The sequence below is a fragment of the Orbicella faveolata genome, unplaced genomic scaffold (assembly GCF_042242905.1).
Source record: "Orbicella faveolata isolate gen_17 unplaced genomic scaffold, um_ofav_v1 contig_1, whole genome shotgun sequence".
Taxonomy (NCBI): Eukaryota; Metazoa; Cnidaria; class Anthozoa; order Scleractinia; family Merulinidae; genus Orbicella; species Orbicella faveolata.
In genome coordinates this window covers 14,055,001-14,081,490 of record NW_028301536.1, presented here as the reverse complement: position 1 = coordinate 14,081,490, position 26,490 = coordinate 14,055,001, and the positions used below count along the sequence as shown (strand labels likewise).

The 26,490-nt window shown below is 39.5% G+C and overlaps 1 protein-coding gene across 2 annotated transcripts in view; it reads right to left on the bottom strand.

The window, feature by feature from the left end:
* Nucleotides 1-21,972: 21,972 nt before the first annotated feature.
* The window catches only part of LOC110061361 (NFX1-type zinc finger-containing protein 1-like), a 16,708-nt gene continuing 12,190 nt past the window's right edge, over nt 21,973-26,490 (bottom strand). For both annotated transcript variants that reach the window (XM_089290721.1, XM_089290726.1), the window contains exons 13-16: nt 26,328-26,490; nt 23,807-24,820; nt 23,382-23,537; nt 21,973-22,855 (exon numbers count right to left, since the gene is read on the bottom strand). The exon at nt 26,328-26,490 is cut by the window's right edge and continues 735 nt beyond it. In XM_089290721.1, the coding sequence (XP_089146847.1) occupies nt 22,734-22,855; nt 23,382-23,537; nt 23,807-24,820; nt 26,328-26,490 (1,455 nt within the window). In that variant the 3' untranslated portion in view covers nt 21,973-22,733. The remainder of the gene's footprint in view (nt 22,856-23,381; nt 23,538-23,806; nt 24,821-26,327) is intronic.

The following is a 26,490-nucleotide window of genomic DNA, read 5'->3' as shown; positions in this document are numbered from 1 at the left end:
TTGAAAATCAGTTAAATTAAACTAAAAGGTGTGAAGAAAAATTTTGCCTTATATATACTAAGACTTTTGGCGGGAAAATTTGAAGAAATTTGCACAGAGTTTCCCCTGACAACATTTTCGGCAAAATATTCAAAATGGTTTCCTTAGAATTTTACGCCAAAAGTCATGTAAACATCTCCTCGTGCAAAAAAAAATTAACTGAAATGCCAATTTCTTTCTTACTCCGAAAAAAAATCAGAGAATAACTTTCTTAAGCCCCTAGTACTTTGTAAAAATCAAATTTGGAATCAAACATTACCATCCGAAACGTTTAAAGTTTACAATTCGCACGAGAAGATGTGAACATTTTACAGTAAAGAAGCAACATGGCAAGTTTAAAAAGTTAAGTCTACTTCAAACATTAATTATTTGGCCAACAGTGCACGATGTGTTCCCGCCGCTCAGTATTTAAAATTTTCAATCAATTCTAGACTTTTAAAAGGTGTAGAACTTGCCATGTTGCCTCTGATAAAGACCTCAACCATCGAGTTTAGCTTGTAATACAGGACATGTTAAACAAAATCGAAGCAATTTTTATCCATCTGTAAGATTTTAGAACAAAGACCTTAAATTTGTTATCTATTTTTCTCTAAAGCCACAGACAAATGCTGTTCTTGTGACAACATTCTCCAGTTCGTTATATTTTGAAAATATTAATTTAGACGACTAGAAATAGAAACAATTTGTATCTAACTGTAACAAGATTTTGGTGAAGACTTTAAATTTGTGATCGTTTTCTTTATTTCTGAAGCTATAAGGATTGCATGAACAAATTCAGGTGTGGTTTTAGCCGCAAAAACTATGACAAGAACTATTTCATCAGTTGCTTAGGTCCATGTTGCTTGTCAATTCTTGTGATAATATTCTTCAGTTAAATTTGAAACTGTGAACTCAGACGATGCTGAGAAATCGACGTGATTTGTATCCAACTGAAAGACGAATTTGGAACAACACCTTAAATTTGCAATTGTTTCCTTTCTGAAGCCATAACGACGACATGGACAAATTCAAGTGTGGTTTTAGCCGTAAAACTATTACAATTACATCAATTGTTTAGGTCCATGTTGCTTATCAATTCTCGTGATAACATTCTTCAGTTATATTTTGAAAATATAAAATTCATTTGGTCAGAAATAAATTCCAAGTTATTCAGTTTTATTTCTTGTAATTCCGATCATTATTGCTTTGTCCTGTATTACACTGAACGTCGACAGTAAAGGGTCTTTATCCACTTGTAAATAAACTAAGAAATCGTAATAAAATCCAGATGTCTGCTCCAGGAAAACAAACCGGGGTTGTTCCGAGTTTTGTCCCACCCTTAACACGAACTTTTGCCAGTAAATTGTTAAATACAAGAAAATGATTTAAAATAGTTATACAGACCATGAGAAAGAAAGCGAAACTATACATCTAAATGTTCTAACAGAATTTTTCAGATGAATAAACTTTCGAGGATAATGGATACAGTTTTGCTTCAAGCAACGTAAAACAAACAAGATCCTTACGAATTGTTTTAATATCTTAATACGTAGCAAGAAAAGCTATACAGTTTCAGTTAACTGATTAAGAGTTTTTTGGAAGAATAAACTTTTGAGGATAACCGATATAATTTTGCCTTAAGCAAAATAAAACAAACAAAATTCTGACTCGATGATCATTTCAAATGTTTTTTAACTGAAACCTTCGAAGTTTGCAAGAACAATGATACAAATTTGCATGAGAAAAATTTCAGCGATAACCGAGACAATTTTGCAAGATGCGAACTGTATAAATTTGTTTTTTACGATTCGATTGCTTGTTTCCTTCATTAATTACAGCCAGTGATTTGATTTGCCATCGTTGTTTGTTGGTTTATGTTTTGTGGTCTGTATAACTATGAAAATAAATCCAAACTTCACCGAAAATGGTGCTTAATTTCCCAAGAGAGAGACATCTGTGTTTTACACTAAAGATCTCAAACCGACAGGAGAACATAGGCACTTTATAATTATTTCTCTACGTTTTTAAACGTTTCAGCCAAAACACTTGAGCCGAAATTCAGAAAAAAAACCCACTAATTTCTGTTCATGCTGGTATAGACGAATTCAGAGTTGTACAATCGGTGATAAATTAGATTTGTTGTCATTGTTTAATAATATTTTTGTAGTAAAGGAAGCCAGTGTTCTCTCGTCGATTTTTACTAATAAGTAAGTCGATGAAGCAAAAATGAGAATCTTTTAACGTGGCACTGTAGTTGTATTATCGTATAGCAGTCGTTTAAAAGTGTAAAACAATTCGATTCTTCTTAAATTCAAAGTTTGTTCATCAGTTTCGTTGAGTTCGTCAAAAAGTCGTCAGTATTGTATGTGCAGGTTGTTATCTTCTGTTTGATTTCCACAGTCACCGCTAAACGTTGTTTGTACTTTTGTCAAACTGTTATATGGTGAGCAGAATCCAAATTTAGTCTTGCAATGTGCGAGTGTCATAAGTATTATTTTTCGTCGACGTTGTGTTCAGTCGGTGTCGTTACTGAGTACCTGAATAACAATTATAGTATTTCAAGTTTTGAGAGAAAAATTTTACCAGTATTAGAAAGCAGTTAAGTAATTTCTATCGTCGTGACTTCCAAGTTGATTAAAATTGGTGAGTAAAAATTCGGCTTTTCCAAAGTATTTTGAAAAACATGGTTTCCAAACACGATGACCTTGATTCTTTAACTTGTTTGTTTGTTAGTCTGTTTGTTCGTTTCGTCGTGTCTTTTGTCACGTCTTGCAGTGCCACTTTAAAAACTTCACTTCCCTGCGCCATCAACTTACGTTGTAACTATAGCATATTATAGTGAAAGGGTACACCTAAAGTAACTACTTCAGGGAAAAAAAAACGCTACAGATCGCCGACTAAAATTGAAGAATTGACACTTGCTTAATTTAGAATACATCAAGACAATCAGATAACAAGTTTGTCGAGGTAATCTGAATCCAATCATTTGCAGCTCGCATGTACGATCGCAAAAAGTTTGTAAAAAGTACCCTTTGAAAAAAACTTCAAAAATGGTGGCTGATGTTGTACTAGCTTTAAAGGACATTATGCCAATTGTCTAAATCTCAACTTTGTGTTTTCACGTCTCGATGCAAACAATCAATACCAATGAATAAACAAAAAAACAAAATCTCCTATAAAAATTTAACATCTGGACAGCCATCATTTTTGATAATTGAATTCTTTAATAATTTCAAAGTTCTTATCTTTGTAGTATATATTTCCTTCTGATCAGTGATTCCAGCTTGTCCAGTCTTGAGAAGATTCTCTTCTCCCGTTCTCCTCAAGATGCGAGTCGTTCTGAAAAAAAAAAGATCAAACCATGATAAGTACTGAAATGCGTTAATTTTAAAACTAAATAAACGAGAGAAACATAAGCCTGAAAATGTACGAGGGCTAAGGAAACTTCCAAAGGTTAAATTTCATAGTCTCCTCACTGTAAAGAAAGTTCCGGCGTGAAGGAAAAGAAAATTTAACAAAAACCTGGGAAATTTGTCAGAGCAGAAAAACTCAGTTGTCCTTGGCAATTAGAAGTACAAATATCACATATACGTATACGTTTAGAAACGTGTTATTGGCGTTCAACTTGAGGTTCATAAAGAATGTTGTGATCGTTACGCCTTCGTCGGAGCAAATACAATTTAAGCCATCAAACTTTTCGTAATTTTTCGTGAAATATTTCAGAGTGTTTTCCCACCACAATACAGGTCTCCAGGGCTTCCGTCCTTGCTTTGTTGCTAACGAAACGAACGATTTGAATTGAAGCGATTCTCAAACGCACAACAAGCACACGAGGTTACTCGTTGTTGTGAATTTTTAACTTTGCCGAACAAATTCAAGTAAAGCAATACGCACCTTCTGTTGCAAAAGTTCGATGAGTTCCTTCCCAGCATAAACAAAGCATGGTTCTTCCTTCAGGAGTACAAAATTGCCTTCAGCGGGACGACACGTCTTCACACATCCACCGACAGCGTGGTTTGACGCAAAATCTACAATTTGTCATGAATATGGATTACAAACTAGAACCAATCACTGACAAATACACCACAAATTTGGTGCGGAATGCCTTTACACGCTTTTGGCCATCAAATCAAATTAAAGAAAGACTTCGTACGGGCGCAATACATAATTTAACCATTCTTTTGTGTCTTTTTTCAGTTGATATGTTGTGTGGTTTGTAAAACTTTGCATTTCAAATGAGAAAGAATTTTATGACGGAAATATTCATGTAATGTTCCTGAATTATATCAATATTAATCCGAAAATGTATGCTCATTTTTGAAGGGCTAAAATGAAAACACACTAAACTTTTCGTTTAGATTAATGTTTGGCCAAGAGCGAAGAACTCATAACCATTTTAATTAATATTCAAGAATGTTCTGTAAAAATTAAGTAACAATAATGATAATAAATGCTGAGCCTTCAAAGTTGAGTGCACTGAACCCCCAATGAACTGCGACAGCAATGTAATAATAAAGCAAAGAGACGAAAAGACCAAGACGGGAGGAGGTGGGTAGAAAGCTTGAGGTAATACTACCCGCCCGATACTCATGCTACATTAGTGAAAGCACATGGAGTAGCAGTCTTAGAGGGGGGTACTCATTACTGAAGCCAGAAATTACCCCTTAGTTACTGTCATTTCCTCACGCGCTTAGTTAACATCGAGGGATAACATCATTTTTTTAATGCGAAATTAGTGTTCCTTATTCTGGAGAAAATGCGCGCATGTAACAGCAGAGCAAATCTTACAGGAATAAGAAATTGTGTATTTTATTACTTTTAGGACTTAAACCTGTTATGTAGATCGTTGACACTTTTGAGCCAAATTTTCCCACATTAGACAATATTTCGTGACTGAGAATTTTTCAAATTCTAGTTACCGTAGTAATGTAGCTGTTGCTACTCGTCGAAATTAAATGATTTAACATTATGACAGCCAATTAAGAAACGTTGATTACTTTTGAGCGCCGAAACTGGTTGACTTTGGACACATTAAGCGATTGCGCGTATTAAAGAAATGGATACCCTTTCATACAATAGCTTATCCCCTGGGCGCGCGGCTCCCGTAAAGGCTCTACTCGTGGAGCTTAAATGCCTACTTAACTTTCGCCCTTTACCCCCCCCCCCCCCCCCCTCCTCGTGTGAAACTTAAGTGTTTTTTTACAATTCTCCTCTCTGTTTTATTGAGAGCCATCGAATCTTTCCCCTATTACGTTCCCAAGAAGTTGAGCCAAGACAATTTATGGATAATAATTATTTTGCGACATTCTACCTAAGGGACTCGAATACGAGAAGTGGACGAACCATTCTTCAGTCAGATACTTTTTCAATCCCAGCCCTTGTCGTTTCACTCATCTTGAGTTCCCCTTGTGTTAGCGGTGGGTCTCTCGTGAGTTCCCTAGTGCGTTTACTCGTGAATTACCTCATATCTTCCTTCGTTAGTTCCCCAGGGTGTTCGGCAATTCCCTCCCGAGTTCCCTCCTGAGTTCCTCCCTGAGTTCCTTGGTGAGTTCTCCCGTGAGTTCGCTAGTGCGTTTGCTCGTCAATTCCCTCGAGTTCCCTCGTGAATTCCCTAGAGTGTTGGGCAATTCCCTCCAGATTTCCCTCCTGAGTTCCCTGCATGATGAATTCCCTGGTGAGTTCTCCTGTGAGTTCGGCAGTGCGTCTGCTCGTGAGTTCCCTCGAGTTCCCTCGTGAGTTCCCTAAGGTGTTTGGCAATTCCCTCCTGAGTTCTCTGGTGAGTTCTCCTGTGAGTTCGGCAGTGCGTTTGCTCGTGAGTTCCCTCGGGTTCTCTCGTGAGCTCCCTTGGGTGTTCGGCAATTCCCTCCTGAGTTCTCTGGTGATTTCTCCTGTTAGTTCGCTAGTGCGTTTGCTCGTGAGTTCTCTAGGGTGTTCAGCAATTCCCTCCATATTTCCCTCGTGAGTTCTGCAGTGAGTTCCCTGGTAACTTCTATCGTCATTTCCCTTTGGAGTACCTCATAAGTTCCCTTATGAATTTCCTTGTCTGATGCTTCGTACATTCCTCTGTACCTTCACTCGTCACTCATACATTCCTCTTGTGTGTTTCTCTTAAAGAATCTCTCGTGCTTTGACGCAAACTTGCATGATAAATTTTACTCTGCTAGGGGGAAACAACGAATGTACAAGTAAATGCATGGAGAACGTTGAAAGGGGGCGGGTTAGGAAAAGAACGATGGAATAAAAGGGGTATGGGTAGGGGGAACACTCAAGAGACTGAAAGGGAAATCTGCAGTGAAAATACAAGAGCAATGCACAACGAAACGTATGGGGAAATGCATCGGGAAAACCCGCAGAAAAGTTACAAGGACACATGGAGAAAGGTATGAGAGAACGCACCAACTGGGAGGACTACAGGGAGCGAACGTAGAACTTACTGGTAATATATGGTGGTTGGAGGGGGGTTACTAGGAGCGCATAAGGAACGTGAAGGGTACGTACACAGCACACACGTGAGAACGTCGTTTCAGGGGCTTTCCTGAGAATATTTCCCCCGCGTTCCGTGTTTCGTTCAAATTTTTTCCATATTCTTGTCCCCTGGGTTACCTGTCACTCTTAGCCGGGAGGGCCTGTACAAGAGGAATAAGTGCTTGTGGAGACACTGAATACCACTTCCAGCCTGAAGTTTACTCCTGTTTCAAATCGCCTTTGGTTTAATCTGTTAAAGGTCTGTTGGCGCTGTAATGAAGCAGGTTTCGTTAGAGGTAGGTCACCTAATGGATATTTTCGGGAAGGATTAACCAGGGAACTCACGGGAAAAGTTCTGAGGGAAGCCCCTGAAATGACGTCCTGTGTAGGTACTCTCCATGTTCCCTGTGAATTTTATATTGCCCCCCCCCCCCCCCTCCCCACCAGTCGTTGCTCAATACGTTTTCTAGTCAGTGATTTCGTTTGTTCACTCGACTTCCCGGTTGCGTTTTTTCATACATTTCCCCGTATGTTCTTGTGTCTTCAGTCCCTGCGGCTTTTCTTATACTTTCCCTCATTCGTTTTATCCTGTGTTCCTCTTTGTCTTTCCTACGGGTTTTCCCCACTCACTCCGTGGCGCGTTCTCTGTATCCTTCGCCGTTTGCTCCATCATTCTTCTCCTAATCCACCCCTTCAACGTTCTCCACGCGTTTACTTGTTCATTCCTTCTCCCCCCTTGCATAATTATATATGTTGCGCGTTTACGTGGCTGAAACATTCTACTCATTGGGTGAAACCCTAATGCGACCATATAAATGATACTAAGAAGTCAGTTCGTTTTGTGTTTCAACATTTTGGGACATGGAGTAACTGTTCAAACTTTGTTTTGCATTTATGGGGCCTGAAAGGATTTTCACTGAATTCAAAAGAAGACAGCCTCGATTTCAGTCATGCCCTCTCAGTGGTAGCTTGGAGTCGGGCGGCTCAACTTCAAAACCCAGTTGTTCAAAGTTTCAAGTGGATAACGTTATTCACCGGATAAATGGTTATCGCATGTAGATTTTTGACAAAACAAACCAAGCTATCCACTGGATAGTGATTTATAAGCTGTAAAGCCTTCTATCTGAACAGCTGGGGATGACAGTAAAAAAAAATTAATAAATACTAAGTCTGTGAATTCCATAGTCAAGAATAGGATTGTCATTTTATTGAATTTCTTCATTTCCTAGCACAAATCCTGTCATTAAATATCTAGCAAAAAACTCTTGAAAAGCCTAGCAATATATTTGTATCAAATTTTGTCGCGCTTTTTCTGCATATTTTCTATACGATCTGCAAATATGATTTTGCTAGTCTTTCTCCCCACTTTCCCTATCACTCAACGAAAAAAAAAAAAGTTGTCATCGCTCAAATCTTAAATTTTCTTTCGCTTTTGAATAGTATCATTATACGCTACACCAAAATTTCTCATTTCTTGATGTTTGAGAGTGGATTTAGACAGTCCGAATTTTCACTGCGACTTTCTTACGTGACTTGAGAGATGTTAAAACTTTTATATCAGGAAAGTCATAAGCGAGTTGTAGGTTTAACTTAGACCAGACAGTTCGTTTCACAGGCCAGTCTTAAACAGTTCACGTACAATTGTTTGAAAAATCTTGCATCTAAACTTCAGTTTTGGATCATTACAAACGTTAAGGCGACTCTTTCAGTCTCTAGCTCTATTGTCCCCCGACTGTCCTTACCTACAAATAATCAGAATTTCAGCAAAACAAAAACAAAAGCTATCAGCAGCTGAGCTATAAAAAGCTTGACATTATCACGGTGTTTTAACTCTAACGAGGTAAAATTGTGTTGTGAGCTTATGATCCATTTAGCAGTGGTCTTTCAAGAAGTGTTCCGCCATGGCAGCCAGAGGGGCACCAGTTGGTACTTGTGGGAAATCGCCACTTAATCCAGCAATGTCAAAGTGTGAGAAGCAAAGTGGCTTGTTGGAGTTAATACCATGCTAAAAGGACAAAAACAATCTGTCAATATTGGCAGCTCTCTCACGAAATCAAAAGTCTATCCTAAACAATAAAAAAATCGATTTTATCTAGAAACTGCACAGCTGTTCTCATTCCGAGAGTCTGCCTCCTCTTTAGCTCATCCACTAGAAAGTAAATTTCAGAAGCAAGGTTTCTGAACTAACCTCTCTTGTAGATAATACATAATGGTCCGAGGATCATAAATCAACAAAATCCACTGCTCTGACATGTTCAAGTGACAATTTTATTGGTTTCGCTTTAGTTTCAGTTTGTTTTCCTTTCCGACGACATTTTGGCAAAGCTCGGTTTCCGCCACCCTCCGAGGCTAGCTTACATTTCGGCATTCGTGGACCTCCGCGTCAAAAAAACCGACAAGAAAAGTTAGTCCTTTTTTCCCCTTAGTTGAACTCATGTCTGTACAGCCGATTTATTATTGATGTTGCAAGATCTTTGCTTAAAATCAAAAATTTGATGCTCTGGCGAGAAGTGACTGTGAGCGATGAGTGAAGCATTCAAGGCGCGCGAAAGACATATCCGATACGTCAGCGTACACCCACGAGGAGATATAGCATGCGCAATAAATCAATCACAATGCACACTTCGCCAGAGTCACGTGATAAAACCTTGATCAATACACAAATGTTTGTAGTAACCTTATCCAATCCTGATGCTCGAATGAAGAACGCTGCAGAGAACTGATGTCCTCTCGAGGTACGGCTGGAGGGAGAGTTGTTACACTGTTATTACATGTAGTGTCCAGCTGACAGAGCACAAAATAAGGGATCAGAATCAAGTTTCTCCTTACAACAACAATAAATTATCAAGCAGTCAGGTGATGAGAATAAAGTACATATTTCTCCTCAATGTTGTAAATATCGTCGAGTAAAATTTAGATTAATCTATATGTTCAATTTTCAATGATGAGTACACATTAGTTTTGGGTGTCCCCAATCAGCAGGCTGCCTGTAGCCAGCTAGTAGAATCAAAGGAGTGCGACTCCGCCTATGTGTCTACCCAGTTCTTACTGAATGCCAAAATTACCCTCTAAAGGATCTGTTAATGTATGTTTTAGATTCATTTACCTCACCAGGTAGAATTTCTAAAGCGAATCTTTAAAATTCAAAATGGCCGCCATGTTACAATACATTTTAAATGTTCGAACCTTACTAAATTCAAGCAACAACACTGGCCTCACAAAGAACTAAACACACGGACTTCAGTGTACTAAAATATTCAGACAATAAATTACCTCATAAAGAGAACCACCCATAGCAAAATTGACTCGTTTGTTGCACGCTATGAACCCGAGTTGTTTGAAGGCCATTTCCAAGCTCAACGTTCCACAAGTGTGTCTCTCGTTAGTAACATTTCTCGGATAAAACAAAAGGCACTTCTTGTTCTTCTGTGCGTTAAAAAAGTCGTAGTCCATCTTTCCACCTCTTTGGCTCGGCGACTCTGCGGAAACGTAGCTTGACGAACGAAAATTTTGTCACGTGCGATGAATCTTGAATAAATTAAATTTGCGTGAAAAGTGCAAATTATGGAAAAGAATCAATGTACTGAGAATATTTTATCCGTTTGTCTTTACAAAAGCAAACTACGAAAAAACGGCTAATCGTTAACGAGACAAAGCTGAATTGTTTCTTTTACAGAACAATATCTTATTACGCAATTTCCTACTAAGGGGAGGGGAAAGAGGTACGTAGAGGAGAGGGCTGCAGGAGAGAAGCGGAAGAGGGCTCATGCAGTTTCTTTTTTTTTCTTTTCTTTTCTTTTCCCTCCCCTCCCACCCTTCCTTAGTCTATAACTTTCTGCCGGCTTGGACCCCATTATAGGGGTTGCTCTGTACTTGAATTGGTTAAACTACAGAATACAGGGCCAATTTAATCATCCACCAAATGAGCCGGCTCCGTTTGGCTCGTTTGCTCCTTTGTTTACTTTTATTTTTTTATTTTATTAGCTTTGCCTTTATGATACAAAAAAAAGAAAAGAAAAAAAATCTATTACAATCAATATGTAGAGGTTTGGCAGGGACATCGCAACAGCTAAGTAGCCAATAATTGCGGGCCCAGAAATAAAATATATGTAAAAAGAAAAAAAGAAAAACCACATTACATGCAGCGCATTATTGGTACGTCTAGAAATCTTGTGGAGTTGCAATTCAAACAGATGGATTTAAACGTTCAAGGATTGTACGGATTGTAGTTCATTCTGACAGCATGAGAGAAGAAGTCATAAAGAAGAGATTTGAAACTAGTAAGAGTAGCATTAGCTAAGTCCATTCTGCCGGTGAGTAAGTTCCAGATTCTGGTTGTTCTAATAAAAAAAGATTTCCGATATGTTGTAGTTCTACATCTGTTGGGGACAAAGATGGGAAAGCTAGTAGCGGATGCTCCAGTCGTTCTAGCGCTTTCGAGCACGACGGGAACAACGAAAGGAGGAAGGTGGACTAGATGTCATCCACTGCCTAGCCAAACGAGCTACTAATTACATAGAGCTAGGACTTAACGCATATATAGATTATTCCTCGTTCTTTTATCCACTGCCGAGCCAATTTATGCAGCTTCAAAAGTGACCCTGTATTGTGTAGTTGCTCCCTTGAAATCATAAAAGGATGTTTCAAGAGACTTTGTACCTTAAAATTCATCTCATATTGCTCAAGTTTAGAAATTGATAACAAGACCTCATTTAGAAGGGTTTTAAGATATATCAGTATTAACAGCACGAACAAGGATTTTCGTCGTTGGTCATGAAACCTCCGGCTCCATCTGGAGAAATGTTACGGAATCCACGTGTCGGGTAGATATTGAAACATAGCCCTGCCACGGCAGCTTATAGACTGCATGTATTAGCGTTAAGGATATTTTGTCAACAAACTATTTTAACTGTTTAAATCAATCAGCCCGATCAGGACCGAGAACTCTTTGATTACATTGGGCACCGCCGTGAATGAAATCACCACAAAGGCTTGGTTAATTCTTAACGGCATGACAGCACGAGGCCTTTGTGTCCTTCTTTATAGCTACGATACCCATAGGTAAAAGATTGCGGAAAAAATTATTTTTGGTTAGACATTTTTACCAGCAACAATGAGCATATGGTTTAATCTAAAACGAGGCCCGATAAGAAGATTTATTGATGATCAGTAGGACTCTCGCCTGCATTCGACAATAAAGATTATGTAACTGAGAATTATGTGACAAGAAACTTGCAAAACTTATCAACTTTTCTGAACAAACGCTATGCTGTTGTGTGATGTTCTACGCAATTTTGAAAGAGAATGGATAGTTTGATAAAAGCTTTCGTGCGAAGGTCTAATATCGACATTTATCAGACTTGCCTCTCACCGTGCTGCTGTGTTTACATACCGCTGTGAAGCCCGCAAGGACGAGATTAACCGCGGTGAACATATACGGAACACTTACGCAGATGACAGCAAGAACAATAAAGCAAAGGTATTTATTAAACCTGATCGATGTACGCTACAAAACCCCATGGCTTCAAAAGCCTGAAACGTAAAAAACGTAAGAATAACGTTTTGCAAATAGTATGCATCAGCAAAATGGCTTGGTCGTTTAAAGATTCCTTGTCCAGCACCCTACAGTATACTCATCCTTTAGCACCCTTTAGCTTTTTAGCCACCCCGCGTTTCAATTATTAAACTCCATATTAACTAAACGTACACTAGCCGTCGCTAAGTTCCAAACCCTATCCCTCATTTCTGTACTGAAAAATACCTTGGCTTAATTATAATTATAAGCGACAACAGAGGACACTAGCGAGGGGCTCGTGTGTTTAAACTTAATGGGGTCAGTTTCACTGTATAAAAAACTGAAAAGATAGAGACACCAGATAAGTAAGCGTCCAAGGGTGTTCTTTTTGCAAATATTATTTTCCTAATTTGCATTATTAAACCTCAGGGTGCCCAGAATTATTTTCGTCTGAATGCGGAAAACACTCTTTTGTGCAAAAGGCAACTATACCAGCAAGTGGTACAATGGACAAAGGAGCTTAGCCGGTGTAGATTTAAAGAAAGTGGTTTGTTTAAAACTCCCTGGGTTTAACATTATGTATATGAAAGTAAAAAAAACATCGACTGTGGTTGATCTTCGCAAATTAGACTATTAATTAACAGCAGGAACAACCCTACAACGATGTGCTTAAATAGGACCTTGAAACAACACATATATTGATATGACGAATATGGCTTCAAAGATGCTAGGTTTATATAATAATCAGGAAAGCTAAATGAATTGAGAAGGAAGAGTTTAATTAACGTATTATTCGACACACTCTACTTATACACTTGTTTATTGTTACGTTTTGTTTTGTTTATTATAACTTAATCTTGTCCACAATGAATATTGTTATGTGGTCTCATTTGTTATGCTAACTAGAGTACCTCTGTGTAACTCGCGCCGCGAACAAAAAAAAAAGGGAGTGAAAAATTGTTGTTCGTCACAAGTTATTTCAAACGCGCAGAATACGGAAAAACCTTTTGTGTCACCTTACAGATGGAACAAAAAGCTTGATTTGGATAGCTATTAAAAACTTCACTAGGGAACCTCTGTGATTTCCAAAGTCATAGAAAATTGCGAAAAACGCTTGTCGATGAAATGTTTCGAAGAGTTTCCTTATTAAAGAGTCTTAAAGAATTTGTACACTTTTAAAAGCCATGTGGGAAACCGAGACTGAAAATAAAAGATAAATGTACGTTTTCGTCAAAACTGGGCAAGTAGATAGCATTTAACTTCATTCATCTAGATTAACATTTTTTGTTAAATACTTTTGTTTTATCTACTGACGCAAGTGGTTCATCGCATACTTATGCAAAACACTGATGATAAAAAGGCTAGCAAGCTTAGTTTAACTCATTTTCGTTGTGACTAACTCAACGAGCCAAACTTCAAATTCGCAACTACGGATTGTTATTCAAGTGAAAGGTAAGATCGATTTAATTTGATATAATTTTATTCGTTTTCATTCTTACCCATTTGCTCCCAAGCTCCAAACGTTAATTTGGTTGATTACATCCTCCCCATTCAATCCCGGAGGCTGCACTCTACCGAGCCCCCTTGGATTACCTACACTCTCAAAGAACTGATTCAAGCGCGTCAACGCGCCCTTTCCCGCGGGGACAACCAGCATTTTCGCGAATTTAGGAATCGTGTGAATCGTGAGAGGAAAGCGTGTCGGGCTAAATACTTCCAAGCGAAGGTTGAGCACTTAAAGGAGTGTAAGCCGTCTGCCTGGTGGACTGAAGTTAAGAAGCTTAGCGGCAGTTCTCCGGCGTTTACGGAAAGATCCTATATCACTACATCTCTACAACATTTATATGGGCCTACGGATAACGTCAATTTTGCCAACATCATCAACAAGGCCTTTCTCTCGCCCATGCGTAGTTTCACACCTATCCCGGCTGACTACGTCATAGATCCTGCTAATAGCGCAACCCAGCAACCAGCCTTTGTTGTATCAAAGGAATCAGTTTATAAGAAATTGATAAAACTAAACAGAACTAAAGCGCATGGTCCTGACGGAATCTCAGGGTGGGTGTTGAAAGAAAATGCAGACCTTTTGGTAGAGCCGATCGCAGACATTCTTAATTCATCATATCGTGAAGGTCGCCTCCCTCCATCGTGGAAAGAGGCAAATGTTGTGCGGTGCCCGAGCAAAAACCTGTGCAGGACATAAATAAACATCTTCGACCCATTTCCCTGACACCAATTCTGTCAAAGATAGCGGAGGAGTACGTCGTTGAATCTTACGTCAAGCCTGCTGTCCTCCAAAAGATCGATCCACAACAGTTTGGAACAATATCCAAATCCAGCACCACGCATGCGTTAATAAGTATGATACATTACTGGGCGAAATCAACGGATGGAAATGGATCGACTACGAGAGTTATGCTCTTTGACTTTCGCAAAGCATTCGATCTGATTGATCATCATGTTTTGGCGTGAAAGCTTTCCTCATATAACATCCCTTGACCGCTTATGTGTTGGATTATAGACTTTCTTATGGATCGTAAGCAAAGGGTGAAGCTCAGCTGCGATTGTGTCTCGGAGTGGGAGGCTGTTCCTGCGGGGGTCCCACAGGGGACCAAACTGGGCCCATGGTTATTTCTTATCATGATAAACGATCTCTCTGTAGCTGATACAACTCTCTGGAAATATGTAGATGATACCACTCTCGCCGAGTCAGTATCCAAGAACGAAACCAGTTGCATGCAACCATGCGTTGATGAACTTGTTCGACAGTCTGAAGCTGACGGTTTTCAGCTAAACGAATCTAAGTGTAAGGAGCTGAGAATATCCTTTTCTAGTTTACCTAGTACTGTAGACCCTATCACTATTAATGATAAGCAAATCGAAGTTGTCTCGTCCGCAAAGCTATTAGGAGTTTTAGTTTCAGACTACCTCAAGTGGAATGTACATGTTAATTATATTTGCAAAAAGACGGCAACACGCCTGTATTTCCTAAAGCAGCTAAAACGCGCGAAGGTCAACCCGCAGGATATGTTACTGTTCTATACAACATGCATCCGTCCTGTCCTAGAGTATGCGTGCTCAATTTTCCATCATGCGTTGCCGCAGTACCTATCTAATAACATAGAAAGACTGCAAAAGCGCGCACTGCGGATAATATATCCTGACCTATCTCATGCTGAGGCTCTAGTAGCTGCAGGCATCTCTTCACTGTATGAGAGGAGACAGGCACTGAGCGAAACTTTATTTGATCAAATTATGAGAGACCCATGCCATAAGCTACATGATCTGCTGCCGCCATGTAACGAGTCCATTTACTGCACTTATTATCTATCTATCTATCTATCGATCTATCGATCTATCTATCTATCTATTTATCGATCTATCGATCTATCTATCTATTTATCGATCTATCGATCTATCGATCCATCCATTCATCCATCCATCCATCCATCCATCGATCGATCGATCCACCCATCGTACATCCATCGATCCATCCATCGATCCCTCCATCCATCGATCCCTCCATCCATCGATCCCTCCATCCATCGATCCCTCCATCCATCGATCCGGCCATCCATCGATCCAGCCATCCATCGATCCAGCCATCCATCGATCCAGCCAGCCAGCCAGCCAGCCAGCCAGCCATCGATCCAGCTATCGATCCAGCCAGCCAGCCATCGATCCAGCCAGCCAGCCACCGATCCAGCCAGCCAGCTATCTATCTATCTATCTATCTATCTATCTGTCTATCTATCTGTCTATCTATCTATCTGTCTATCTGTCTATCTGTCTATCTATCTATCGTAACGGTCAAACACTGCATACTCATGGCGTTGCAAACGGAGCGAGAGAGAATGACTACATTGCAAGAGACCGTAGACTTCACGAGCCAGCCTCTTACTATCAGGCGTATTACCGCAGAGAAAGAAACAAAGGTATCCCAAAGGAAAATTAAAATAAAAAATCGAACGCCACCCCCCGTTTTCCTGGCCACGGCCATAAACGTTTACAGCAAAAATGAATAAGACCTTACAAGAAATCTACGTCATAAAAAGTGCCTGTGGTAAGACGGATCAAAACGTGCGACTCTTTATCAGGTGATGCTACAATCTTGGTATTGCACCAGATCATTAGTGAACTAATTGCCCCAAGTTGTTATTTTCTTCATAATAGGTTATCATGTATAGAGGTTACCATAGAAACAGCACGACCACTTAAGTTATATTCTCTTTAGAAAGGTATTCTGCCTAGCTCGTTTATCCCAAGAAAAGATAAATTTGAAAAGCGCCTTAAAAGAAATTACAAGCAATGCCTTTATTCATGTTTTAGGTTTGTTCACTGCTGACCAGAAACTAAGAGGCGATTTTCCGATTTACACGCGACAAAACCCTGCTGAAACAAGGAGGGGCTTGGAGGTCCCCGAGGAGCGCGATTACTATCCTTACTGGGGCCCCACCCCGTGGAAGGACATTGCTATCATGGTGAGCGATAAAAAGACCAAGGATTTGATAAAAAATTACGTCAACGGTCCTGAATATGGATACAAATGTGAGTATTTATTGAGCAGTTCAAATCACTGCTGTAGTTAGCTTAATTAAGAGATAGGCAGCGACATCGTGGTTAGACCACTGGATCTCAGACCGAGGGGATCTGACTTCAAGCATCTACTGAGAGCACTGCTTTTGCTGTAATCTCGGGCAAGGGACTTCTCTATTGTACACTGAGCGTCTTTCTTCAGGAGTATACATGGCTACCATCAGCGATCTGCGAATTTACATGTGTCTTTTGTTTTGAGTCAGTGAATGTATGATACTGGCTGCGCGGGTGCTCTGAGTGTCGTGTAGGTGTTTTTTGTTTTCAGCCCTAAGCCACATGTACACTACATGTGAATTCAGTCAACCGACCTTTATTTCAGTTTATCTATATATAATACCTAATGGACTGACTGGCTTCACGAGCCCCTATGGTTTTTCCAGGCAGCGATGACTCTATTAAATTAAATGTTACTTTTTTTCTGACTATAAAATGTAACTACGAGTACAAATAGATAGACAGGTTTTGGACGTTGCTGTTTTTGTTGCTGTTATTGCGGAAGGTGAACATCTATAGCAAGAATAAATACCCCTAACCACTTCATGCGTGCAGGTCTTTTGACAATCAAAATATACTGCAGCATACCTTTTTTACCCGGCATTTGCTTACATTTCTTTAGATTTATGTATCATGCCATCAAAGCTATCTGGTAACCATGACTGTCCAAAAAACGAAGACAATCGCCCGGCTGTTAGTTGCGTCGCCAAGTACATTACTGCCACATCGTGTACAGTGAGCGGGGGAAAGTGGGTGAAATTTATCACTAACTACTTGGAAAAAACCCAGGGCGTCTTGGAAACGTGCGAGAAGAAGGGCTACAAGAGGCTGGTGAAAGGCTTACCGTACGAGCCTCACATGCACTCAACAACAAACAACAACAACAATAACTTTATTAATGTGTCAAATACATTCTAGCCGAGGATAAAAAACCATCTACTAATAGGGGACACATAAAATAAATAAAATAAATTATAAAATTTAAAAACCTAAATTTGATATTTACAATAAAAAGAGACTAAAATTTAACTACATTATTTACAGTAATTCCAACAATTCTAAAAGATCGCAATTCGCAAGGATCGGACGAAAAGGAAAAGTATGTTGTTCTTCATGAAACCCCGGATGTGATCTACGCCCCATCCACTGTCGTTACCACAACAGAATGAACATGGAGGGAAAGTTTTCGTCGTACAAGTGGAAGGTTCCATGTTTCCCAACCAACACCACTCAACGTTGCGCGGTTACGAATAAGGTGAGGAAAGATATTAAATGGTGTGTAGACGCCATGTTCTCTCAAATTTAAAATCAGTGGCTTTAGCTTCATTTCTAAGGCTGCAAAGTAAATTAAACAGGTAGACTAAAACATTTCCAGCAATGTTTTGTGAACGAAGTTATTTTCACTGAAATCCTTTTCCGAGTCTTTCCAATTTTAAAGGCAACGAATGATAACAATAAGCTTTCGGCCAGGAACTCTTTTCTGATGGTGAAAGTTATATAAAGACTGAGTTATTAAATAGAGTAGAAAGCGGATAATTCAACTGACTTGAATGCTTTTTCAAGATACAGGTTCCGCATAAGTATTAAATCGAACTGCTTTTATTCGAGCCGTCGCCTCCTTTGTTCTCAGAAGTGACATCTAGCGTGACAAAGTGTTTTTTTTCTCTGTATGGTTGACTATTCTGTTGGAGAAGATAACACGTGAATCTTTCCTTCAGGTACAACATTACAACCGCTGACGTCCCACGAGAATTTAATGCCAGTAAAAATGATCAGTAAGTGATTTGTAACACATATTCTAAAAGTATTAGGGCTATGTAAACCAAAGATCTTCAGTTCAAATTATCGTTAGATATAATCAGAAGCATATCACGAATGATTTTGCTGAGAATTTTATTGAATTGCATTTTATCAACCAGAAACTCCTGAGAATTGTTTAATTCTGAGTCTTATGCCCTGTAATAAGTGGCTAATTATAAAAGCAGATTCCGCGGCCCGCCATATCTAGGTCTTAATTCATCTTATCTCCCTGCAAATGAAAAGATCAATCAATTTAATAACGATAACCACGCCCTTTTGTCGTTCACCGTTTGAATCTGTCTTGTAAAAATTTGACCACTTTTTTTTGTAGAGTCCCGAATGACCCTAAAACCAAAGCAGTTGATGGCAAAACCGATCTACAGCTCGCTTTGAACACCGCGCAGCTCGGCCGAACATTCCAGGACAGAAGTCACGTGTTTCTCCTTAAACCGCGGAGTTTCATTCCTCCAAAATTCCAGCATTCCAACATATACTACATGGGAGGAATAGGAAAGAGAGGAAACATTGTGCAGGCTTATCCAGCCATGGAATATCGCTTCTCTCCTGAACGCATTACAGTTACAACGGATGATGTGGTGTGCTTCGTTTGGTCTGGTGAGAACAAGCTGACTGATTTTTGGGAAAGAGCTTTCTGAAAAAAGGCCATTAATTCTTTTAGATTCATTTAGTGTTTTTTAAGTGATTTTTAAAACAATTATTACGGTTGGTGTCCTATCTTGCAATTTTACTGGCTCAACCTATGTACATGTAACGTCTGTGCATTGATAATAGCCACCCTCAATCTACGGCTTACTGGGTCTTACTGTTGTTTTTGTATTATCTTTCAGGTTCACGCAACAATGCCAACAACGACGGAGAAGGAACAGGACGTAAGAAGAATTCCTGATTTATTTCTGTTACTCAAGTTCTGTTCTACTCCAACTTACCATTGCATTGGGCTTAAACGCATACGAATGCACCAAGTTAAAAACCTAAATTTTAGCTTTGTTTGGGTTTGCGCACTGTAAAGAACTAGGTATTCATCTGGAACTAGCCTCTTCCAGGCGCTCCGTTAGTTGGGACGCAGCGCGAAAAACTAAAATAAAAAAAAAGCGCGACCGTTTTTCGCGTTCTGCCCCAACCAGTTGAACTCCTGGAAGAGCTAATCAAGAACAAAAAACCCTGCAATCCAAAGTACATCTAAGTGGAAAAGACGAACTTTGCAAACACTGATTTTAGGGGAAAAAACTGAGCAGCAAACGACAATTTCAGAACCACGGAAGCAATTGTCGAGAGATAATTAACACGCGAAACGAAATTGAAATCCTTGATTTGACACAACAGGCGAAAGCAAGATCAAAAGAGAAGAAACTAAAGTAAACAATTTTGAAAGAAATGTGCCAAATTATCTGCTTATTTCCTTCACCTTCCCTAGACCTTTGCTGGAATAATTTAGTTAATTTATCGAACAATTATGAGAATACCATTACCATATGGACGTTTATTGACAAGTATCTGAGTTAACTTGCTCAGTAACACCACCTCGGGGTGCAAAACACTTAAGGTGGCTGAACACAGTTTTTGATACCTGTGTCATTCACCTTTTTCTCTAAAACCCTTGATCTCTCGGTCGCCAAAAATGGCGGCAAGCAAGTTAACAACACAAACTTTGGTTTTTTGATGGTTAAGCTGACGTATGTGCCGTTGCCATGGCAACACGAATAAAAATAAACGGGCCTTTAAAATCGGTTTTGTTTATTTGTAGAAAATCTAGTCATTAGATTTTCTTTATAATTTGCATGCAACAAGCTTGTAACGATTCTCACAAGTTAACACCATTTTGCTAATAATTTTACAGAGATCTTTAATTATCCCTTGTTGAAGGTTTACTGTAATATCTAGAGTTTCCTTTGTTAAAGTTCAATTATTTTCAATACTCCAGTTACTTATTTCCTAAAGTATTTTCGTGCCAAATTTCGTGCCAAATTTCGTGAAATTCTAATGAGTGGTTCTCGAGAAATAGGAGTATTTCCGAGAGTGCAAATTTCCATTCAATCGCAATTTTTTGACTTACTACGCATGCGCTGCATTTAACTCGGTTCTTTCGGTAGCAAAGAAAGAGCTGAGAATTGCTGAGTTCTTTCCATCTTTACCTTTTCTAACATATATTTGTGATAAAAGACTAAAGCCATCAATACACTGCGTTCAATTATAGAGAAAAATAGCACAGATACTGCGGGTGTTGAGTAAGTAAAATTATCGCTCTATTGACGGCATGTTTGTTTTTTGCAATCCTTGTGCGCGCGCTGAATTGCATCAGCAAAAGTGCGCGCGAAAACTGTGTTCGGCCACCTTAACTGGATAGTTCAAATAATATTCAGCTAAAACCAAGGAGTTATAAAGAAGTGTTCTACTGTTTAGAGTTTCTAGCATCAACACCTTTCAGCAACTGGCTCCTAATTGTCCAATTCAGTATGTCATTGAAGATGTTCCTTAAAAACTTAGCTTTGATAGTGGGGCAATTTCATTTCGCATGCCTTGCAGGGAGGCATCAAACAAACATAAACTTTCACAAAACAACACGTATCTAATCTACCAATGAGACGAAATTGACTTCATTTTCATTTCAGGTACGGATCGCACTAACGTGTGTTGGGTAAAGGAAGGATGCAGCTCTCTCAAGCCAGCAGCGTGTCACAGCTTGCCTCTTGAAGTGGTTGATTCAGTTGATTTTGACGCTGCTACGTTAAATCTTCATCTTAACAAGGGATGTTACACAGATGAGAATAAACCACTTCAGAATCAGTTGAACAACGCCCCAGCCTCCTGCAACCCGCCGTGTTTCCGCATCAAGAAGCCTGGGGAGTACTGTTACATGAGCACGCGCAATAACAACTTCTCCAACCGACGTCACATGGGACAGATCACTGTTACCGAGGCTGTCGTGGACTCCTAATTGAACTTTGACCATTTACCACTCCAGAAATACGGTGTTTTGGAGGCTTTTGCGATCATTTGGGTGGGTGAGGAAAAAAGTTCAAATCCCGACAACACGGACAGGAAAGAAAAATATTGTTCCCAACATCTTTCCTCTTTTAGTCCCCTCTCACTCCACATTTGGAACGAGTTCACCGAAAAAAAAGTCACAACAAATTAAAAACTTTTCTTTACCTCTGTGAAGACAAACAATAACTTTTCAAACTGGTGTACAACTTTCACATATCACATTTTTGTTTTTCTTAACAATCAAAAGCCTACCAAAGCTTGAACCCAATAACACCGACGTTTTTGGAGCGAGGGAAGACAAAGGAGTTTAATCTTTTTCTTGTTAATTCATGTAGTATACGCAGTAACTGTGTCAATTGATCATCCACATAATGGGGTTGTGTTTGAGGTACTCGCCCTGAAGCTCTGAGGGGTACAGAAAATACGAATTAAAATAAAAACAGACATTCAAGAGTCTTGTTTTGGACGTTTTTTAAGGACCATTCCACCACTTTTTGATCAAAGAAAGAAACGGACAATTCTCGTTGCACCCAGTAAAGCGAAGGAGCTCCAGTGAAAAAAAAACCTCTCCAGTCAACTTGACAGTAAACGTCAACTGTTTAATTGGAATCTAGTATTATGTTGAGAATAACTTTAGTCGAAAAGCCCTTCTTAGCTTCCCAGCCCGCAGGGCGTCTTTGCAATCTAATCTCCTAACCAATATGCTTCAAAAGAAGACCTTAAATTCAACCTTAATCTCTACCTATGTTATTCGCTATGTTCAATTGATAAAAATGACAAATGAAACGACTTTACTTAACATGACTTCGATTAACTATGTTAGAACATTATCTACTCAAGACCCTGCTCGGATTTGAGCCCGGCAAAATTGCAAAAAGCAGTGAAAAAATCAATTGATAGGACTCTTGCTTGAAAAATGTAGATAAAATTTCTTACTTTAAAGCAGAACTGTTCAAATTTCAAGGCAAAATAGAAGCAATTTTAAAAGCTACCACAAAGGAGAACAAGTTTTTCAGTTTGTCACTTTACAAATCGAAACACACCCTGCAAGCAGAGCCTTTTCTTACGGTAAATATGCTTTGTATCAAAAGATAAAGCACAAAGAGATAAAAGAGGCTTTGCTCGCATGGTGGTCGAAACGAAGACCCGTTTAACCAAATTAAAGCAGAGTAAAAATTCCTCACCTTTGGCCTATATTTTGCTTAATGATTGATTGTTAGATCAGTTATCGTGCCTAAGCTTATAGCTGGTACGTTAGTTACAGAAAGTCACAAATAGTCTCCTGGGTGGTAACAAACTGTTGTGTTCGCTAGCGAAGAAGAAGTCACCGAATAAGACGTTATCCAAGTAGCTGGCTTATTGCTGAAAACTGATGATTATGGCTACCAATTCTTGAGGCGCATTCCGGACATTTGTTTTCTTCCATCGCTTTACCCCTTTCTGGGAAACAGTAGATGTGACCTTTATGGATAGGAAACAAAAAAAGAACAGTTGAACTTGCGATGAAATTAAAAGGGAAAAAGATCGTGGGAGAGAGGAAAGGAGAATAACTGGGAAGCGAGTGAAGGCAACTAAGATGTAATCAGTCGATTGAAACATAGTGTAACCTTTAATGTAACTATGAGTACAAATAAAAAAAGATTGATACTTCTTACAAACCGAGATTGAGGTCCTTACTGTAAGTTACAGACCAACTTTTTTTTCGCCTCTGATTTATGGCCTGTGCCCTTCTGACCTCGCTTGGGCATAAAACGAAGATCCGTAACTTAGAGTACAGGCCAAGGGTTAATACGATAGTTTTTTGATATGTCTGACTCTCCTGTGTGTCTGACGAGTTTGGCAAACGGACTTTGGCTTGAAATTACCGACTGGTGCGTCAAACGTAAACGAGTCAATTCACAAAAATGAGTTGTTAAACAAATTTTCCCAAAGAGAATTAAATCTTTTACGGGCTTTTAGGAGAACTTGATCTTTACGTCACACTCACCGTTTGGACACTTGAACCAGGCTCCCTGTGTAAACCCCATGGCCTTCACGATCAGATCCTTCTCGTCCCTTTTCACAGCCCGGCTAAGTTCTTGAAGACCTTTTTCACGTCTAATTCTTTCAATGTGAGCCCTGTATAGCTCTCGATGTTTTTTGTCTGAAAATATTGCAAAGTATCAGTAATTAAAATGTCTTGCAATTATCACTAGTGCGTAATTATTTCGAGATAGCTTGCCTGTAGTCGCAGGTTCTTTAGTTGGTAAAAGGCTCCTCGTTAGGGAATAGGGTGTAAACTCTGTAATGTAACCTGCGAAATGCCATCAATTTAGCAGGCTAACTGAAAGGTAACGAATTAATCGAACTTGGGGCAATTAGACACAACAGCTCCTAAATCCTAATTTTCACACACTTTATTTGCTTTCTTACCAATAGCCTTCCCTGAATCCAATGCTTCTTTAACAAAGGAGACCTCCGCAGTGTCAGAAACTCCAAGCTGAACATTCTGGATGTCAAGCTGCATCTTTAACATTCTGAAGTCGATTAGAAGCTGTGTTCTGTGCATTTCCTCGTTGAGTTCTTCCCGTTCCTGGTCGCTGAATCGAACACGAAACTCCATCACACGTTTTCGAAGTTGTTGCACGTTACTCTCAAGGTCTTCCTTCTTTTCCTGGGGCAATTCTTCAAAACAGCCTATATCAACTTTGAGTGTCTGAAGGAAAGACAAAAAGCTGATTTGGTTGTCAATCACGAAGATTTGATCATCCGTGAGATTCTTTCGATTCAGCATCATGCTGATTTTGTCTTTGGGAAATTGGTCAATCTCCTGCACCCTCAATTTGAGCCTGGCTACTTCTTGGTCACGCTCTCCTGATCCTTCATCTAGTACAATCTTCTGTTTTATTGGTTCGGAGTCTGCCAGGATCTTCTTAATGATGTTGCCATACCTTAAACTGGTGCGGATGGGAACACTGCATTTTGGGCAAAGGTTGAGTTGAACATCAACTGGCTTCTCATCAGGCGCTGTTTCTGACTGGTCCATCCACTGATCCATCATGTCAACTTCAAACACGTGACCGCAGTCTGCCAGCTCCACGAATCTTGCGTCTGGCCCATCTTCGGTTCCGAAATATATCTCCGTCACTTCGTCTTTGTGACACTCTCGGCACTTCTTCGGACATATTTCCCCACAGAGACCGATACAGGGATGCCCGCACGGAAGTAAATTTGTGCACGGCTCATTGCATCGTGGACGATTGCAAAGCTCTCCGCACAATTTCGTGCATGTGTAATGCTGGCACTCCCAAGTACATTTCTCCTTACAGGGATCACAAGGTTCACCACATTTCTTTTCACACTTGTTGTGCTTACAGAACAGTGGCCGGTCGCAGTTAGCTTTGCATTGCACATGAACTCGACCACGGAAACAACGACTGCAGTCACCTAGTATAGTTGAAAAAAATGAAAAGTGAATAGGTATTTGCGAATACTTTCTTCCTTCAATATAAAACATTCATATGAATTTACAACACAGTTTGAACTAAATATCAAAGACATTAAATTTGCATCTCTCACCCATGGGCCGGAAAACAACATCTAATCTCGTTTAAGATCGCTTAAGCTTTTACTTTCATTGCTCCACCCGGGTGCTCGATACAGTCTGGCAGAAACATAAAGGAGGGGGACATTGGGGTTTGCGGTATTGCGGTATTGCACGATTTTCCATGCGGTACTTCGGTAATTTTAATCTCGAATTGCGGTATCGCGGTCTTAACGTTTTCCGAGCCTTTTCCAGTTTCCGATTGGACATTCTCGATGAAACTTAGCTCTCATGGTAACGGTAAATTGCAAATCGTAAAAGGGTATGTCATTTTTTGTTACTTATTAGCCAACCACGCCAACGAATGTTACTTATTTTGCCTAAGTCGAAAATTACCTGGTCTGATGTTCATTAACAAATTCTTAATTGTTATTTCCTTTTTTTCACTCTAAACTTTAACATACAGAGTAGTAGTTTCGGTATAACATTGCGTTTCCATTCGGTATTGAAGTATTGCGGTATTTAGCTTTTTTTGTTTTTTTTGCGGTATTGCGGTATTTGCCGAATTATTTTGCGGTATTGCGGTGTTCAGAACCCTCCAATGTCCCCCTCATAAAGACTACCCAATAAATAACTATTTCACGAGAGCGCGTTGGATATGTGGTGATAATAATTATGACATCAGTCGAGTTTAATTTGTTATAATCAACTCATATTCAGCAAGCTAGATTGGTTATATTTTTCTTTTTGTTCAGTATCAAATTTATCACTTACTTAATTCAGTATCATGTCAGTATTGTTCGAATGGTAATCTAACTGGATGATGTGAACGTTTAGGTATGATCTTAACGCAGCGAATCAAGTTATTGAAAAGGCGGAAAAGTTGTGGCGTGGTGCTCAATGTGCGAGTTGAATGGCAAGTGAAGGAAGTATCTAGAAACTAGAGAGATTTTCATCCTCACTCATTCTCCTCAAGTAGCTTCAAGTAGCCGTCTATATTTCGGCAAACTGGGGCAAGTAGTAAAGGTTGACGGGAAGATCCGAAATAATCGTACAGTTGCACGTAATGGACAGAAGAGAAAACAACAGCCACACGGTTACGTTAGGGAGAGAGAGATTGGTCTTCCAAGAGAATATCACTATCAGTGGTGATTTTACCCTCCCGTCACAAAGGTTTGCTGAGTCCGATATTTACAGTGCTGATTGAAAGCTTGGTCCTAGTGGACAAACCTTGTCCAAATATAAGGTAACAAACATTGCTAAGCCTTGTTAATTTTAAAAGGTGGCGGACAACAGTTTCCAGGATTTTTTTCCGTTTTACATCACCGGGACTCCCCATCGAAACCCACTAGTATCCCCCCATATCCTATAAACAATGACAGGTCCCATATTTGTTCCCGTCAGACTTACCAGCACAAGGATGTTGACACTTCAAAGTCACACCGCAAGGCACCTTACATGGAATGCGCAGTGGATCAACGTGACATCTTGTCGCATTTTCATGTCCACATGGCCAGGTTTTCACACAGGGTGTTTGGCATTTTATAACAGAAAGGTCGTCGCACATGTAGCA